Consider the following 20,064-nt stretch of genomic DNA (forward strand, 5'->3'; position numbering starts at 1 on the left):
TGGTTGTCTCATCCATACAGCAAGGGTAGGGCATGAAGATCCAAGGTTCCCTAACACTGGTCTGTGATGTTTTCATTGGTTTTCAGAAAAGACAATGTAAAGAGGTTTTTTACAAATCTAAATAAATTTGAATATTATGCCCTTCCTCCTTCCCTCTCTTTTTTTTCTTTTTAAAAATCTGGGTAGTTAAGATTCTTTTATGAGATAAAAATGATAGCAGATTGTAGTCTTTTGCAGATTTATTTTTGGGGGGCTCTTATCTACAAATAAAATGTCAAGACCACTCAGGCTGGTCCAATTTTTTGTTTGTTTTCATTTTATTAATGGTTGAAATCTAAAAATCTGGAAACTATGCACAGTACCAGATGAGCCCTAAAACCCCTCCAGGCCTAAATAAAGTTCCAGGGCTGTGGGGCCTCCCAGGCCCACCCTGGAGGAAAAGGAAATTGCAAATTAAGGAGTGCCTATTGTTGGTGCTGGAGAGAGCAGACACTACAACCCTGGGAAATAGCAGTGTTACCAACCCAATTCCCTCCTGTAGATGAAGAATCTGAGAAGGGAAAGAGGCAAAATTAACTTACGTAAGATCACAGAAGAGCTAGTAGTGAGTCTGACCCAGGTCCAACACCCAGGAGATCACCCTCACAGACACCAATGATGCAGACCAGCAGGGCTTCTGACTTGGTTGTATTTATGTCTATGGACTAGGCTGTCAAACTGACCTCCTCTACCCATTTCCACCACCAGCCAATGCAGGGAGAGCTACCCAGAGTTGGGCCAGAGATGGCTGGGGTCATCCATCCCCAACCTATAGCCACATAGGGATGATGCAGGGGGGCCCCCAGACAATGCAAGAGATGAGGCTGTATACGAAAACATCTTAGTAAGTATAAACATGCCGTATGACCTTGAGATGTGCCACCCTGAACAGGTTTACATTGGCAGCTAAAGTTTGTTAAGCCTTGTAAGTACCTAGATGTGAGGCTGCTCAAGAATACTGTATTTGTACATGACGTGTGATCACTAACAAGGGTTCTCTGTGGTGGACCCTTAGATCTTGTGACATCTGCTTGTGAGAGGCTATTTCAGGCTAAGGCATCTTCCTCCCTATTTGTCCAACCATATTGTGGGTGGCAGGTGCAAGACTGGTCCCACTGAATCCAGCCGTCCTGCCTAAATATGGATCGAGCATCAATGGCAGCAATAAGAATGTATCTCTGGGGCTTCATGTGATGCCCCACAGCCCACCTTGCTTCACTGATTGGTTCTCTGGTGGCCCTGCTGGAGTGTATCAGAGGTGTTTGTTGTTCCCTAAACGTGGGCACCGCACAGAAGGAGAGACACAGCCTGTGAGCTGCTGGTCTCACCTCAACCAACCCCATGAGCTCTCCTTTCCCTTTGTCCCCTTGGACACATATCAAGGAAGATTTTTTGCAAGGGCATAGACTCACAGGGAGAAGGGCTGGGGTCATCCTTCTGTGATCTGTGCAGTTGAAAATTCCATGGACCTTGGCTGTCTTTTCAGCTCATGCCCACGGCCTCTAACACTTCAGGCACACAATTTCTTTCTTAGGCCTATTATTCCCTTGAAATTCCACCTTATTCTCATTTTACACTTTCTATCTGTAAAATCCTACATAACTTTGCACTTATCTCATGAGCCCTGTGTTCTGTGCTCAAGTTTGTAGCTAAATTTGCTTCTCTAGTGGAGCTTTTTATTCTTGTGCCCAGAAATGTATATCTAGGAAAGAGTCAATGAGAAAATTCAAGCTTTGTTTGTTTGTTTGTTTAGTAGACTTTAATTTTTAGAACAGTTTTAGGTTCACAGCCAAATGGAGCAGAAGGTAGAGAGATTTCCCATAGATCCCCTGTCCCCATACATGCATAGCCTTCCCCACAAATGCGAATTTTTTTATTATCAAGGGCACTGTTTGCTTTTTTAAAATTACAATGTGAAAATGTACCCATTGAAAATATGGAAAATACAGAAAAGCAAAAAGAATAAATAGAAAGAACTATCCATGGTTCTATCACCTGTAAACAACATTGCTGACATTTTAATGTATTTCTTTTTCATCTTTTCTCCTTTGTATTTTTATTTTTTATTTATTTTTTCCTTTGTATTTTTAATAAGTGATTTTCTCTTTCCCTACTTATTATAAAATAATGTTCTATAAACTCTTCCTAAACGTGATTTTTAAAAAATGGTTACATAGTATGCATCACATTGATAATACCATATTTATATCTAACCCATGCCTACTCTTTAATTGTGGGATAATCATTTTTGACATAAATCTGTGGGTATGGCATCATTTTCTTGATTTTACTTCTTAGACATAGAATCGTTGACTCGAATAGTATAAACATGTTTAAGTTTTGTAATATATAATCCATAAGTATTTTCTCCCCAAATATGAGAAAAAGGAGCCAGCTTGCTGAGGATCAGAGGCACAAAGGGTAAGGTGATATTTTCACCCAGCATGTTAGCAAAGATTTAAAGGACAGGCAATGGCCAGTGTTGATGAGGATGAGGGGCTGTGGGGACACACGTTGTTTTATAGATATGTTGGTAAGAAGGAAAATTGGCTATTTAAAAATATATATACAAACAATGCAATATTTGTACATATCCTTCTGAAAATTCAGTTAATATAGAAATATACAGAGTAACCATGGAAAGTTCTCTTTCAGTCCCTCATCTCTACCACCGATCAGTTGGTACAATTCTGGAGGGCAGTTGAGCAATAAGTATAAAAGTATCACACATGCCTAATCTTTGACCCAGAATTTCCACTTCTAGAAATATATTCCAAGCAAAAAATAGTGTAAGTTCCCAGAGATATAGACAATACTTTTCATCCCAATATTATTCATAAGAACACTAGCTAACACTTATCAGTAATTTACTAGATGCCAGGAACCATTCTGAAAACTGGATCCTTAAAACAACCCTATGGTAACAGTAGGTGTTTTGGCTTTTTCCATGTAATTGATGAGAAAGTTGAGATACAGAGAGGTCACAAAACTAGTAAGTGGCTCTAGGGATTGATTGATTGGTTGGTTGACTGATTGATTTTTGGCTCTAGGGATTTAAATCGAAACAGTCTGACTCTCTGGTCCATGCTCTCTACCTCCAAGCTCTATTGTTAGTATTGCTATACTAGTGACAACATAAGAAAAAAAAACCTGCCTGTCTAATCGAAAGGGACTTTATTAAATAAATTATGATATATACATACAACGGAATATCATCAGCTTTTACAATGTTGTAGATTGGTAATTATTGACATGAAAGACAAAAAAAAGAAAGAAAGAAAGAAAGAAAGAAAGAAAGAAAAAGAAAAGGAAGCTAGAGGACTTTAGCTTTATTTATAATTCAATTTTTAAAATTTTATATAATTAGGAGAAATCATGTAAGTTTATCTGTACACAGAGAAAAAAGTATGGAAAAAAAAATGACAAACACCAAAATGTTAACTGTGATTTTTTTTCCCTAGGAGGCAGCATTATAGGTGTCTTTCTTTTCCTCTCAATACAACTATCTATTTGGGAAGTAAAATGACCTTCTAGGGCTTTCATCATCTAAGAAAAGCAGTAAAGCTATTTTTAAAGGGTCATGCCAATTGCTATTCTGTCAACGTGAATGCAAGCTGCCAGTTAATTTTTAAACAGAAAGCATTGCTGCTCTGTGCCACACCCAGGTAAACGGCTCTGGGTGGCCTGCTGGCCCAGCGCAGAGGTTTCCTGTTTCTTAGCTGCCTGATGCAGACTTTCCTTCCGTGATTGTCCTACAGAGATGGGCGTAAACGTCTCTGGGCATCCAACCACAGTGGAGTCTGGCTGGATTTCTCATTTCTGGCCTCAGGACATTCCCGCTGATTGTTGCTTCCTTAGGCACACTGAGCTCCGTCTCTTCCCCTGGGAGTTCTGTCTTCTGGAGCACACAGACTGCATGGAACCCCAAAAAACAAAACCTGCAAGGGAGGTTTGGCAAAGTCGGTGGTTCCATGCCCTAGGTGTCTATCTGACTCTATATTGATTTTGTTCCACTTAGATGCTAGAAAGATCTGAAATAATGTACCTCTGATGAAGAGATGAGAATCAGTCTCTGTGAAGTGCATACAAAACATTTTATGCAACGGAGTCAGCAAACATCTATTTGGTGACAATTGGCAATCAGGCGCTACTTGGGGACACAAGAGAACTCACAGTCTATTTTTTTTTTTTGAACTCACAGTCTAAAGAAGAGACAGTGATCACTTCGGAGAGGAGGTGACATTTCAGTAGGATTTTGGAAAAGGAGTAGGGGTTTGTCAGGTGAAAAGTCAGAGCAGGGCCTTGCAGGCCGACGGAACGGCAAGTGCAAAGACCCAGAGTCGTGAAGGAGTCTGGCGTGCTCAGGGAACAGAGCCCAGGACAGCTCAGTGGCAACCTTAAAATGAGGCAAGTTTTGAGGACAGTGGCTCCAGAGGAGCTGAGACATCTGTACTTATATTTAACAGGGAGCTAGCAAAGACTCATTCCGTGCAAGGGCATAAGCAGGCCTGTGTTTTAGAAAACTAATGCTGATGCCAGTGTGGCTGACAAAATGGAGACAATAAGAAGGGAATTTCTACCAGCTTCCATCACTGCAGCTACCGCTTGGCAGCTCCTGTCCACATAAACTGCCTCCCCCCCTCTATCATGGACGAACCAAGGGTTCTTCTCTCTAAAGTCCATCTCTCCCCATGTATGACATTTCACCCCCACCTTCCTACCCAAGGACAGGATGGGCTCCAGAAATTCTCCCCCTCTGGCCTACATTAGCAAACTCTCCTTTTTTTTTTTCTTTAGCAAACTATCTTTCTACAACATCACCATTTGCCCACAAATATGCTGTTATTTCTTCTTCTTCTTCTTCTTCTTCTTCTTCTTCTTCTTCTTCTTCTCTTCTTTTTTTTCTTTTTTTAAGATTTATTTATTTATTTATGATAGACATAGAGAGAGATAGATAGAGAGAGAGAGGCAGTGACACAGGAGGAGGGAGAAGCAGGCTCCATGCCGGGAGCCTGATGTGGGACTCGATCCCGGGACTCCAGGATCGCGCCCTGGGCCAAATGCAGGTGCTAAACCGCTGAGCCACCCAGGGATCCCCTCTTTTTTTTTTTTTAAGATTTTATTTATTTATTCATGAGAGACACAGAGGGGGAGAGGGAGGCAGAGACACAGGCAGAGGAAGAAGCAGGTTCCATGCAGGGAACCTGACGTGGGACTCCATCCTGGGTCTCCAGGATCAGGCCCTGGGCTGATGGCAGCACTAAACCACTAAGCCACCCGGGCTGTCCATGCTGTTATTTCTTCTATCTTGAGATACCCTCCTTGACCCCATTTCTCCTTCTAGCCACTTGTCCCCATTTCTCCTCTTGCAAAACTCCTTGAAGGGGTTCTCATAGTTACACCAATTCCTGCTCTTGTCCTTTGCCTTAAATCCACTCCAACCAGGCTTTTTCTCCCTGCACTCCACCAAAATTTCCCTGATCAAGCTCTGGAACACCTCTATGTTACTAACAATCCTTATGTGACTGGACATCTCCCTGCTTCTAGAAACACTGTCTTCACTTGGCTCTCAGGAACTATACTCCCCTAGGTTTCTTCTCACCTTGCTGATCACTTCTTCTCATCCTTGACTGATTCCCCTCTTACTCCGGCCTCTTCTTGTTGCTACGTCCCAGACTCGGACCTTAGCCCCTTCCTCCTCTCTGTGTACATTCATTCCTTGGTGAGCTCATCCATCTATATAGTGATAACCACCAACTTTATACTTTTAGCCCAGATTTTTTCACTAAGTCCCAGGCTTATTTATCCAACCGCTTTCTCAACATCTTCATTTAGATGTCTCATACTTATCTCAACTTCAACACATGAAAAACTGAGCTCTTGATATTCCTCCCCAAACCCACTCCCCTATAATCCTTCTGACTCAGCTTGTGCAATTTCATCCTTCCAGTGGCTCAGCTCAGGCCAGACACTTTCGAGTCATAATCAGTGATACTTTATTTCTCTTTGTGCTCCATATCCAATCTGTTAGCAAATTGCATGAGCTCCACATTCAACATGTATCCAGGATCTGACTGATGTAACTACCACTTGCATTGCTACCATCCTGGTCCCAGACACCTCATCTACATTATTACCCTCTAGGTCACTGCCTAGATGCCTAGAGCCTCCTAAGGCTGTTTCGATACTTGTTCCCCATCCCCAGTCTATTTTCCATCTAGTAAAGAATGATCCTTTCAAAAAACTGAGTCTGGTCATATTACTTCTAACCTCTGGTGGATCCTCATTTATCTCAGAGTAAAGGCCAAGGTCTTCACAGTGGCCAACATGACCCTATACAATGACCTTCCATACTTACCTACTGTGTTATGACATCTGGCTCCCTTTGCATGAATGTTAGCTCCACATGGGCAGAGGATTTTGTCTGTTGTGAGCACTTGATGCATGTTGTTGAGTGAATGAATGAATGCATGAATGAATGTAAAAGGACCAGTGTGAGGAGATGCTAAAGGATAGGAGAACCAGTCATGAAGTACTGGAATTATCTGGATAAAAAGTTGAGACGCCGAATTGAGAAAGTGTAATGGGAAAGGGATGGTGGAGCAAATTTTTTGCCATAAATTACTAGACGTGGTAACCAAATCAATGTTGAGGATGAGGAGTCGGGGAGGAGTCAAAGAGACTCCCCAGCTTCCAGCTTAAACAAGATAGGTAGTATGAGCCATGAGGCAGAGGGGCAGCTATAGAGTTTAGGTTTAAAAGTGTTGAATTTGGGCAGCTCGGGTGGCTCAGCAGTTTAGAGCCACCTTCGGCCCAAGGCATGACCCTAGAAACCCGGGATCAAGTCCCACATCAAACTCCCTGCACGGAGCCTGCTTCTCCCTCTGCCTGTGTCTCTGCCTCTCTCTCTCTCTGTCTCTCTCTGTGTGCCTCTCATGAATAAATAAATAAAATCTTTAAAAAATAAACAAATAAAAAATAAAAGTGTTGAATTTAAGCAGATGTTCACTCAGCAGTTAAAATAACCATAACCAATCCCCTCTTCGTTTTGGAAAGTACCTAACTGAAAATATGTAGAGTTTGTATTATTGTGAGTCTCTCATTGTTAAAATATCAATTCCGCTAGTTCAGTGATTGTTATTAGTTAGAACCCAGCCAATGCATGCTTAATGAATCACCCAGATATGCCTAGCAGATGGTAAGAGTTGATGTAAAGATAACTTCTTCATATTTTTTTAACTTTTTCATATTATACAAATAAAATATAATCTTTGTCAAATGATCACAGGAAGTTAAGAAACATGTCTCTCTTCAAGAGGTGGTAAAGCATCCAAACTGTTGGGATAAGTTTGGTGATAAGTTTTTAAGTGTATATTAATTTGGCAAAGCATCTATTTTATCTTAGTAATTAACAAATATCTTACTCAAAGCAAAAACCTTCTAATTATTCTGACCCATGAACATTGCTTTCATTTTCTGTGTGATGGCTCTGCAGCTGCCGCCACTTCCCTGCCTCTGCCCTGGCACTTGGGGGGCACATTGCTCACGGGGAGCTTGTGTTGGGTGTCTCTGCTGGTTGTTCGGAAGCTCCAGGTGGAGGCAGTGGCCACGTCCACACAAGAACCCAGTGGCTGCTGAAAAGCTAAGCTCTGCTGGAGGTAGAGAACTCCAAGTAAGCTTTAGATGGGAAGTAGGAAGAGGGTAAGCAGACTCTCTCCTGCCAGCATTTGTGCAAGAGAAGCAAAGGAGAGTGGAAACTCGTAGAGGAAAGAAGTTAATTTACCTCTTGTAGGAAAGGAAGCATCCCCCTGCCAGAGAAGTCAGTCTCTTTTTCTTTTTTTTTAAAGATGCATTTATTCATTTTAGAGAGAGAGAGAGAGGATGGAGAGAAAATCTCAAGCAGAACTCCATACTGAGTGTATAACTCGACTTGGGGCTCAATCTCACAACCCTTAGATCAGGATCTGAGCTAAAACCAAGAGGCAGACAATTAACCGACCGTGCCACCCAAGCACCCTGAAATCAATCTCTTATACAGGTCTTTCTTTCTCCAGGGAGGCAGCTAAAGTGTGGTTGTGTCAAAGGATTTGAGTCGTAGTATCTTAGTAACTGGGGGCCACTCTCAGCCTCACTGAGCCTCGGTTTTCCTCATCTGTAAAATGGGAGCATCATACTGATTCTCCAGCTTGGTGAGAGGTGCAAGGAGGTGGCATGTACAAACGTTTTGTAAACTCCAAGTGCCTTACACTTGCGATCTGAAGCCTCTTGGTTAAAGTATGGTGGTATTTTGTGGGGGAAAAAATAGCTTTAGGCAAGTTTTCCTGAAATAGCTTCCTCCTTCTTCCCACACCCTCAGCCTGATTTCCAGTCCCTTTTTGCACTTTTCATTCATAGCAGGTATTACGACCTGAAAATAGATTTGTTCATTCTCTCTTCCCAGTAGACAGCCAGCTCCATGAGAGCAGGACTCAGCTGGTCTTGTTCACCACTGTCTCTCCAGGTGCTCAGACAAAGGCCCGATGCCTCGGAGGTGTTTTTTTTTTTTTTTTTTTTTTTTTGGAGGTGCTTACTAAATAGTTATTGGATGTGAACAATGAATGTGTAATCAGATTCTTCCAGGAGCAGGACAGTGTAGTGGTCAAACAGCTGGTTCTCAAACTCTGGTTTGCTGTTTTCAAATGCAGGTTCTCAGCCCCAGTATGAAGGGGTTCTGATTTCGCAGGACTGATTGGGGCTACTGAATTTGTTATTTTTAACAAGTGCCTGGGGTGGGGGGGCTGGTGAGGGCCGGGGTTGGGGGTGTGGATTCTGTGGTGGTAGATGCTAAGAAAGTACTCTGAATCAGTTAAACCTTGTTTTGTTTCCTTATCTCTTAAATGAGAATGACAACATTCTCAGGGAGTTGTTATGAGAATTATATTGGGTAATGGATGTAAAGCTCTTGGCATGATGCCAGTTGTGCAGTTAGCTACTGCTATTACATTCATTATTATTATTCTATTGTCATGCCCCAGCTAGAGAATTTCTCCCTGAAGGATCTCTCTTAGGAATCTTCTTAAAGTAGGATCCCAACCAGCAAGCACAGCATCGCCTGGGAGCTGGTTAGAGATACAGAATCTCTGTCCCACCCCAGACCTGCTGAATCCAAATCTGCATTTTAATAACATCTCTAGGTTATTTGTTTGCACAGCTCAAAGTCACATACGCTATTCTTTTCTTCCTGTCTCTTAGTTCTGCAGAGTCTGCTCAGGTTTGTAAGCCCTGGCACCACAGAATTTGAATCCTTGACGGCTGCTTCTCATCCTTCTGAGTGCAGAGGAGGAACCCCTGGCTCACTCTGGGTACCCCTCCACCTGAGGACCTTAGGAGAAGGGATTCCCTTGCGGAGCTGCAACCAACCCTCTGAGCAGGTGCCCGTGGAGCCAGGGGATGGATCCAAACTCTGGCTTGCTTCCTCCTCTGTCCCGGGCTTGCTCCCACCTGGCACAGCCCTGTATGGAAGGCGAGAGAAGCCCAGTCCCCCGAGAGAAGGCCGGAGGCTCCCCCTTTGCCTGGAGCCCAGTCCCCAGTTCTAGCTTTGCCGACCCTGACTGGTTCTGGGATGAGAATATCCAGGCAAAGAGGGCCAGAGTGGAGACCATCGTCCAAGGCATGTGCCTCTCTCCCAACACTCTGCTGCCAGACGGTGCCCGAGCCGGGGAGGCCGCATGTTGCCCAGAGAGGGCGCGGGAGCGGAAGAGGAAGCAGAGCCTTCCCGTGCAGCAAGGCCCCCTGAAGCCAGGCCCTGCTGGGAACCATGACAGCAGGAAAGGGGGCCCTCGGGTGAGAGAACAGCTCCATCAGCTGAAGCAACAGCTAAGACATTTACAGAAGCACATCCTGCAGGCTGCTGAGCCCAGGGACGCGGCTCAGGACCCAGGAGGCTCCGAGACGGACAAGGGCCCTCTGAGTGTGAAGCAGAGGAAGGGCTATGGATCTAGGCCCTGGGTGGTGGGCAGTGACCACTACCAGGGCTCCCATGGGGACCTCTCCGGAGAGGAAAAACACAGGGCATCCGACGTGGAATACGAGTCTGAGGAGCCCAGGTTCCTTCCGTGTGGAGCACGGGCTTTGCTGGAGATTCTGAGGAAAGAGTTGACCGAGGCAGTGTCCCAAGCTGTGGACTCAGTATTACAAAAGGTACTGTTGGATCCCCCAGGCCACCTGACTCAGCTGGGCAGAAGCTTCCAGGGGCTTGTGCCAGAGGGGAGAAGCGAGCCCTCCCCTCCTGAGAGAGGTGCCTGTAAAGATCTCTTTCCTTTGGCCACCTTGCCCAGGAGGGCCAGCCACTGACCGGGGTCCCACTGCGAAACTTATCCCTGGCCAAGTCCTTGGATCCTCCTAGGTACCCTGTCTCCCTGAGGATGTTCTCCAGACCCTGTCAGGGTCCCCCAGCAAACTGCCCTTTGACCACACCTTCCCAAGTCCAGGAAAATCAGATTCTCCGCCAGCTACTGGGGTGTGGACCCAGCAGTCACTGGAGCAGCAGTCTGCCCCAGGACTCATCTTTCCAAAGCCATCCCTCCTCAGAGTCCGCCCTGCGACCTTGGGGAGCAGCCAGACTGCGGCCATCGGTTCTGAGGCAGCAGCAGTACCCCTTGCCCTTCGCTTCCCCGCCTTTGGAAAGACTGGCCCTCCTTCCCTCAGTGAAGCTGGAACAGGGTGGCCTGCAGGCTGCCCCGGATGTGCTGCCTTTACCTTCAGTCCATGTATCCTTTACTAGTAACTGAAGTGCTTGTTGCCACAGCCCAGAGAAATGGGAAGTCTGGAAGATGAGCAGAGTCGGGGACAGATAACTCCATGGCATGACATGGCTTTGCTCTCCCGATGGCCTTACTGTTGCTTCCAGGCTCTCCTTCCCTGTGGTTTGTAGTTACTAGGTTCTGAGAAGGTGGTGGCCACATTCTGGGATTTGAGGCTGCTGGGGAGGTTCATTTACCTTCTTCAATGACACACTGGATTCCACCACTACTGACTCTTTCCTTTGGGTCTGAAAGAGTTTTGTTTGCTTTTAAACTCAAATGGGCTTCCAAAATATGACAAATGCCCTATGGGAAGAAAACCCCCATAATTTGGTTGTCAGTGACCTATACACCTAGGCAGAGAGGGTCCAAGGAAGAACCTCATCTAAAGTATGGCTTCCCCAATCTCTTGGCTCCACAGGCAAAAAAGCATGCATTGTCCAGGCAATTCACCAGGAAACTATGAAGGACAAGAAATTTCTGAGGAAGATGGAAAAGGGGATGCTTTCCTGAGGGACTGGACCCAAGAGGCAGCCAGAAGAGATAAGAGGCCTTTAGTTTAAGGAACAGCTTCTAAGTGGCAGCTGAGAGGATGACCAGAGGTTGGGGGCTAGGCCTCTGGAGGGAGGGGGTGCCCCACCGGCCAGGTCTGTAGGGATCTGGATCTTATTGTAACCCATAGGCAGACTCCACTCTTCCAGATAGTGTTGCCCAGAGTAATCCTCCCTCAGGATATTAATAGTTGGTAAATTAGGGGAAAAAAACAGCTTGGGTAACTACTAGATGATTTCTACTGGTTGTTTAAATACTGGTTATTTCGACCACTGGGAAGTTTGACTGCGGGACTTCTCAGAACCTTTAACACGCCGATGTTGTATGTGAAGCTCTAAGAGGAGGTCTGCAACCTCAACCTCACATGACCAAAGATCCTCTTCCAACAAGCATCCTGGTAGGGCTAAAGTTCCCGACCACATTAGTTTGGATGTTGTTTTTTAAGAGGGTGGAGCTCCACTGCTGGTTCTCATGGGAAGCCTAGACTTGAGTCTCCAGAGGTCAATGCGTCTGTGGAGCTGCTTTCCAGGTGTGAACAGTCATGTCCTTCTCCTGGGAAGCTGTATTTAGGGGCAGAAAGATGGGGTGGGACCCACTTAACGGCCACACCGGTGTGGGCTCTGGTGTCCTAAATGCCATGAGCGCCCTCTTCTGGTCATAGGTGTTGGAAACACCCTTAAAGCTCGGGCACTGCCGAGAGCTGTCCAGGCAGGCAGGCAGGCCACCAGCAACCATGAAACCAACACTGAGAACACCTCACAGGCCACTACTGCTTCTCGGGCAGTAGGAAATCTTGGAGGTGTAGAGATAGATTGTTAGGACATCGCCTTGTAAGACAAAGGCTACCTGTCTGGGCCTTTGGTAAGAGGCTAGTGGTTAAAGTTGGACCATGGTGGAAAAAACCTAAAGGACTCAGCCCCCAAAAGTTCTCTGCTATACTTCCCTTGGGAGGGGCATGCTGATATTTCTTGGGCACCTACCCAAGGTGCCTAGCCCTGCTCCGGAAAATAAGGACTGGAATTCCGAGAGCGTTGGGAGCCCATGCACAGGGCCTGGCTGCCAGGAGTGATTTGAGGCCCCTGGGCAGCATCCTGGTTCCCGACCATTCCCTCGTTCCTGTTGCCTACCCTCCGTTAGAGATGTGTTCCTGGCCCAGGGAAGCTACGGAGAGCAAGCTACTTTGAAGTGTAAAAAAACTATCACAAACTTCTGCAACAGGCAGAGCAGGAGTGACGAGACAGCCAGTAGGGGGCAGCATCTGCTGCGCACCTTCCCTGCGGCAGGCAGCGCCAGCAGCCGTTCCCATGTACGCGTCCACCGCCACTTAGCCACAATTCTGGAACTCAAGAGCTCTGAAAATCCCTGTCATTTCTTCCCTCTAAGGTTGATGGAAACATTTTTGGTGCCAAAACCTGACCTGCACTGATTGGAGGCTCTTTATAGACTATTCACTTAGTGTAAGTAGCCATCCACTTTGCTGTGGAAATAGGAACGTGTTGGTTTATGGACTGCTGCCACAGCCCCTGCTCTGACCATTAACTAACATATGGCACATGCACCGTGTGACCATAATAAAATAACAAATTCTGAAATCTGAACCCCATTTGGCCCAGAGTTTCAGATAAGGGGCTGTGGGCCTGTGTTACCTCTTCATCCTCAAGCATCCACCCTAGATCAGGTGTCTGAGAGGCAGGGACAGAGAAGAAAACTAATCTGCCTAAAGTCATGAGACAGACACACGGAAGAGACAGGATTCAAACCCAGGATCTGACTGCCAAGCACAAGCTTTAACTACCATGCTTACGTTTTAGAAATGAGGCCCAGAGAAGGTAAGTGGCTTGCATAAAATTGGTGGCAAAATCAGTATCTGAAACTGGGTCTTTGGACTCCTAAGTCCAGCCTTCTTTCCCCAGCATTTGTGAACCTTCGAGAAGGATAAGTAGTAGGTCAAATGAGACAAGGGCAGCATCCTGGGTGCCATGGCCAGTGGTAACTGTGATCAGTTGGTTTGGTCTCCTTTGGCTAAACTGGTATGTCCTATGGGAAGTCTTAACTGTCCTAAAGGTATAGCTCTCTGACCTGAACTCCAAGCTTACTCTGTGTCATGCTTTGCACCCAGCCCCAGGACTCTCCCTGGAAATGCTATGTGTTCTTATGTCGGAATCTTTATTTCCTTCCCACGCTGGTGCAAGACAGTCACACCACAGCCCCTGCTCTTATTAGCAGACAAGTGATCTGTCCTCAGGGTGAGGTATGGGGTTGTAACATAATTTCCATATTTTGGTACAGATTAAGGTTGACCATCCAATCACTCACTTGTTCCTTCAGCCAACAATCATTTATTGAGCACCTACTACATTCCTAGCACTGGGCTAGGCATGTGGAATACAAAGATGAAAAGATAAGGTCCTTGCCCTCAAGGAGCTCACATTCTAAATGGGGACACAACAACATGTGATAAAACTTCCAGGAAGGTCACTGCTACAACAGAGATTTGTACAAAAAGCCTCAACAGCCCAGGGTAAGGAAGGCCTGATTCAGCAAGGAAATATTTCACAGGGAAGGGGTGAGGGAGAGCTCTGCCAGCCATGCTGGGAGCATGCACAGTCAAGAAATTCAAGCTTCCTGAGCCGAAGCAAACTGGGATCTGGTACTCAGGCTGGTTAGGCGTTTGTTGGCTTGAACACTGCAAAGGGAGCTGTGAGAGTAGAACAGGGACCAGTTAGCTCACCTCATTTTACAGACAGGGAAACTGAGGCAGAGAAGGGGAAGGAAATCTCTATGTGGGATTTTGAGATCTGGCACAGACTTGCCATCTCTTCCCATTCTATTCTGAAAGCACACACACACACACACACACACACACACACAAAGTACGACAAGCTGAGATCCTATGTGCCACAGAACTTTTACACATCAAAATGTTTTTTAAATTCTGCAAATCTACCGTACATATATGGTATTCAACATCTGGAAAAAGCTCTTTTTTTTTTTTTTAGTTTTTTTCAGTAAGCTCAAGCCCAGTGGGGGTCTTAAACTCAAGACCCCAGGATCAAGAATCATGTGCTCTACCGACTGAGCCAGCCAGGCACCCTAAGAAAAAGTGTATCTGATCAGACTTCATAGAGACAAAAAAAATGGAACTAATACACCATTCAACCAGAAAAAAATAAAATGAAATAAAATAGAAACCATAAGGAGTAGGACTATTCATTATTTGGATAAATTGATAAAATTATCTGACAAGCTGGTGTTAGTTTTCCTTGACGCTGAGATAAATCCAGGAGGGCCTAAATCCCGGTCACTTGAAGAAGGCCAAACTGATGTTTTTCTTCACACGCTACCCCAGCTCCAACCTCCTGAAGGCTTACTTCCCTGATGTCCAGGTAGAGTCATTTATCACCTCTGAAAGCCTCTACAAAACTCCCAAGAGGCACTGGGTTCTGGCCAGTGGGAGGCAAGCACTTCAGGTCCCCTTCATGTTGCTGATGGCATCAGTAGGATTTCCAGTTCTGGGTTGAGACTCTGCATGAATAACTTTGGGCCACAAAGATTAGGTATCTGAATTTTAAACTTTTGAGCTGTAGATATTCCCAGAAACAAATGGGTAGAGGGGGGTGAGGGAAAGTGGCAGGGAGAGGGAAACATTAGTAAATGGCATCTCAGCCTAGTATTTTGTCTCTACTGTGGAGACCATGAAAAAGAAGGAATATATAAAGGGTTGTACACTGTCTTGTTTCTTTTTTTTTTCCTCACTGTCTTGTTTCTATTCAAAGTGCTACCTTTCAAACCTGATTGAAGGCGCAGAGAGATCGAGTGTGACAGGAGAATCAACCTCTGGTGGTTGGAACCAGACCTTGCCTGTGCCTGAAAAGCTTCTGAGGGACTCTTCTACCCTGGGTGTTGGGATTGGGCTGCTAATATTTTGTATCTACATCTTTGCATTTTTTTCAGACCTTTCCCTCATATTCAGTTGCTCAAGTGGCTCCTGCACCAAGCTCTAATTTCAATTCATTCTGCAACTGTATGGTTGCTACGAACTGCTCTCCAGTCTACACCTTTATCCCTTCTTTTTGCACTTGACCCGACAGAAGGCTCTGGGGCTGCCATGCACAGCAGAAACATCTGGCCTTGACCCCAGGTCCTCCCAATGTTATACTAGACACCATGGAAAGCTTTTCATGGGTAAAAAATTTTTTTAAAAAATTTTTAAGTCATAATTCCAGTATATCAAAAACATTTTCCTTCTTTTTTAAAATTAAAATTTAATTTGCCAACATATAGTATAATGAAAACAATATTTTCTAATAGACATTGTAGCTAATTGAGATTTTTCTGTGTATAAGTGAATAGGCTAGGAAAACAGCTGTGACTTCTTTTTAAAATAAAGCCCTTTTTGGAGTGCCTGGGTGGCTCAGTTAGTTAACCATCCAACTCTTGATTTCAGCTCAGGTCATGATCTCAGGATTGTGAGATCAACCCCTGGGTTGGGGACTGCTCAAGATTCTCTCTGCCCCCCCCCTCTAAAAAAATGAAAGCCCTTTTTAATGGTGGTTGAAGCCCTCCTTATTAAGCCCTATGCTGAACTGGAAGCTGAGCACCTCATGGTAAACATCTGACCTGATGGAGCCTATTGTTTGTACAGTTCAACCGCTGCATAACCTCCCAGATGATCAAATGGTTCAGCAACTTCCGTGAGTTTTATTACATCCAAATGGAGAAATTTGCCCGGCAAGCGATTTCAGATGGTGTCACAAATCCCAAAATGCTGGTGGTACTCCGCAACTCAGAACTTTATCGAACTCTCAATATGCACTATAACAAGGGAAATGACTTTGAGGTAAGACCATATACTTGGGTCCCATGAGGTCTGATGATTGCCTTCCCTTTGTGATTGAGTTTTAGAAAAGATCCCTTTCTGTGTCTGTCCTTAAGTCAGTGAGAGCCAAGGCAGCTTGGGGCCAATGTCTGTATTGCCCACAAAGATAAGACTCAACATCTTCTCTTAGGCAACAGTTGGATGTCACAAGATGAATATACAGCCAGTCTTCATTCTGAAACTAAAGCAGAAGTTGACCAGGTGTTGTGCCATTTTAGATTTAATGCTCTGTACTGAAAAGTTCCATAGCTTGTTGACCTTTTCCCCCTTCTATCCAGGAGGCACACCACTAAATGATGGTAGCACCTAGACTTGGCCTCCATTTTCCTTACAATTTCTGTTCATTTCATCATTTGGTTCCTTTTTTCTCATTTGAACAGTTTTATTTGTGGGCCTTTCATGGCAAGTCACCTCAAATCCTTTCTTTCTGTAAATACTGAATAAACAGGACTCAAGCTTCTTGGTCCTTTGGGAATCTCTATGAAGGCACACTGGTGGCACCTTAGAGGTAAAGCATCAGTAAAGGGGGAGCACATGGCCTAAATGTCATCTGTGACAACTCCTAATCTAGGCACGCATTTCCTTGTGTGCAGCCAACAGCTCTGCTGGACTGTCATCCTGCTCTGTAGGTCACTGACTACACTCCCCTCTCCTTGCCCTTCTCACTTGATTCTGATACCTCCAAAAAGGGAAGAACTATTGGCATCTACCAGATGTTCAGTCATGATATGTTTGGAAACTTAAGCCTCCTTTCTGAGGCTTCTGGGGTCAGGGGGTGTGGAGGGGGAGCAGTGCTGCCTATGTTTCCACATGGGGTGGTCATTTGGCATGCAGTCCTGGCCAGCCCTGGGCCAGGCTGGATTTAGATGACCTGTGGGACTCCCCCATCATTTATGGTGCCAGTCTGTGTGAGGTCCTGGAACATATTCTTGAGTCCCCTCAACCTCATACTTGGCTTTGGAAGCAGGAATGATTCCAAGTCTTTTGGATCCAACTCCAAAAGATACAACAGTTGTAAATTTGAGGGCATGCCTTTCAACATCAGCCACTAAGGAAAAGAATACTAAAAACCTCCTTTGAACCACAAATTTAATTTCAATCAGAGTCAGAGCTTCCCACTTACTAAAAACATCACCATTAGTAGAAGCAGCTTTTCCTACAAAGTAGAGTGCCCCTGATATGCTTTTTCCCAGGGCTGTCTCACAGGGACCATCATTTTAAGGTTTGTACTTGATGAGAGAGCAGGGGAAATTCTTAGGGCTGCAGAAATCTAGGGCCAGGAGAGTAGAGATGCTCTTCTCAGCCCGTCACCCAAGGAACAGGCAGCATTGAGGTCTGCACAGCATTAGGGCTCCATAGCCTCATGTCTTTTCTTTCTTGTGGGTCTCTCTGGGAATGCAGGTACCAGATTGCTTCTTGGAAATTGCCAGCTTGACGTTACAGGAGTTCTTCAGGGCTGTCTCCACGGGGAAAGACTCAGATCCTTCCTGGAAGAAACCCATTTATAAAATTATTTCGAAACTGGACAGTGACATCCCAGAGATATTCAAATCTTCCAACTATCCTCAGGAGCTGTTTCGGAACTAAGACCCCATAAAGTGAGGAGCAACTGGCCAGGGCTTCCTGGGTTTGTCTTAAATGGCAGTCAGTATAGCTGTAGGCATATAAAAAGGGCATAAGGAGAAACCCCCCACATAGGTACCATTACCATTTCTGGTCCTTTATTTCCTTTTTCAGAGTCATTACAGGCATAATCTTAACTATAAAATATATCAACCAAATGCAATGGTATGTTTGTAGCATATTGTGAAAAGGGCACAACAGTTTGTAATCAGATCTTAAATCTTGACTCCACTGTTTTCCAGGTGTTGTGACCCTGAGAACTTTGCCAGGATCTCTGCATCTGTAAAACCAGGTTGGGAGGATTAAAAGATGTTCTGTCTTAAAGCCCTCTATGAAATGTTACTCACTACACAAATGTTAGTTTTCTGCCCCCCCTTGGCTTTCAGATAAAATTATCTTTTGTGTTTTATTTTTATACATTTCTGGGTTTAGTTACCTATTTATGGAGGTCCACCTCTTTGCTAGACACTTTCAAACACATTATCTTTATGCTTTTCACTCAGAAAAATAGATATTATCTTCATTTGAAAAATAACCAAACCTAAGTTGTAGAGCTGTGAAGTAACTTGCCAAGGTAATAAGGCTAGGGTATTTGGGTCAGTGGGGATGGCCAGGGGTGTGGAGGTACCCAAGCCCTTCTGATGCCAGACTCTATGCAAGACTACCTCATGCTGCTTTTTTGTGATCTCAAACAGGCCACCATGCCCAGGAAGCATCCAGCACTGATGGGGCACTGTCATCTGACAAGCCCTGCCCGACACTCAGGAATGCTTCATCACCCAGGATTTTCACTGATCATTCCAGCATGCCCAATGCAAATTCTCTGCTGAACTTGAGTGTTGCTGTTCATTCACTCATCTGCTGGGAGTTTATCAATGAGAAAACCCAAGTAGGCTCTAGATGGCTAATGCAACTGATGCCCCGACCTCTTATGTACAGAAGAAACTGAACTTCAGACTTGGAAGCTGGAAGGGGCCTTAGGAGATCACCTGGCACACCTTGCTTAAGAGAGGAAGGAGGGAACTGAGGTTCAGACAGGAGACATGCACAGCCTGTGCACAGTCTCACAGACGATGAATGGCATAAATGGGAGAAATATAGCAGCACATGCAGAAACAGAAATTCTCCCACTCCATAAGGAAATTACAGAAATTCATGAAATCAACATTTTTTTCACCTATTGGCCCAACACAAATTGTGACTCACTCTGAGCATATAGGCAAGACATGCGCAAAGCTGAGTAACTAACTGCATTTGTCTTCTACACTAGTCAGAGCCAAGTCTCTATAAGCACTGCAAAGGTGTGCAGGCTGGATTGGGGGGGCCACACAGAGCTCAGGGCCAGTCATTCTTTTTTTTTTAAAATTTTATTTTATTTTATTTTATTTAGGGCCAGTCATTCTGATGAAAGGATGTCTGTGACTTCATTAGCCTACTTCTCCATCTACACAAAACACGTTTCTATATTCAACTACCCCACTTCCTTGACTTTTTGGGTGAGCTGGATCAGAGGAGATAAAATCCCTGTAGATGTATCAATATAAAAAGATATGCAAAATGTCTTCCTTTTGAATATTCTCTTACTTCAAACAGCTGAGAGGAAAACCAAAGCAGATGTATTCAACCCAAACCAATCTTTTCAGGTTGCTTTAAGATTATTTCTAAATGTCCTTTAATACACCGGGCTCCACTTAGATGATCTTTGCCATATTTTCTCCCACAATGTTCCCTTCAAAAATGAAGCAATATGCCAAATCTAAGTTTTATTTTTTTTTTTAAATTTTTTTTTGATTTTTTATTTATTTATGATAGTCACAGAGAGGGAGAGAGGCAGAGACACAGGCAGAGGGAGAAGCAGGCTCCATGCACCGGAAGCCCGATGTGGGATTCGATCCCGGGTCTCCAGGATCGTGCCCTGGGCCAGAGGCAGGCGCCAAACCGCTGCGCCACCCAGGGATCCCCTAAATCTAAGTTTTAAAAGTAGGCAAGCACGGAGTATCCTGAGCAAGGGAAGTTATCTGTGGTTGGAGATGGCAGAAAAACCCACTATCCAGAGTGGTATTACATAGTCCTTGAAGACATTCATGGGAAACAATTCCAAGTTCACATGATTGTCTGATACGGAGCAGCCATTTTCTGTCCCAGACCTGAAATTCATTAGTGTGTGTTTGAAAGATGAAGCCAAGTCAC

At 44.8% G+C, this 20,064-nt stretch overlaps 1 protein-coding gene across 1 annotated transcript; it reads left to right on the forward strand.

Annotated features, from left to right (window-relative positions):
- The first annotated feature begins 9,468 nt into the window (after positions 1-9,468).
- On the forward strand, positions 9,469-19,634 carry PROX2 (prospero homeobox 2). Its single transcript, XM_055303609.1, is given in 5 exon segments — positions 9,469-10,357; positions 10,360-10,787; positions 14,630-14,758; positions 16,018-16,212; positions 17,653-19,634. Coding segments are annotated over 5 exon segments (1,827 nt in total). The 3' UTR covers positions 17,839-19,634.
- Positions 19,635-20,064: the final 430 nt, after the last annotated feature.

Source organism: Nyctereutes procyonoides, unplaced genomic scaffold (assembly GCF_905146905.1).
Source record: "Nyctereutes procyonoides isolate TBG_1078 unplaced genomic scaffold, NYPRO_anot_genome, whole genome shotgun sequence".
Classification (NCBI taxonomy): domain Eukaryota; kingdom Metazoa; phylum Chordata; class Mammalia; order Carnivora; family Canidae; genus Nyctereutes; species Nyctereutes procyonoides.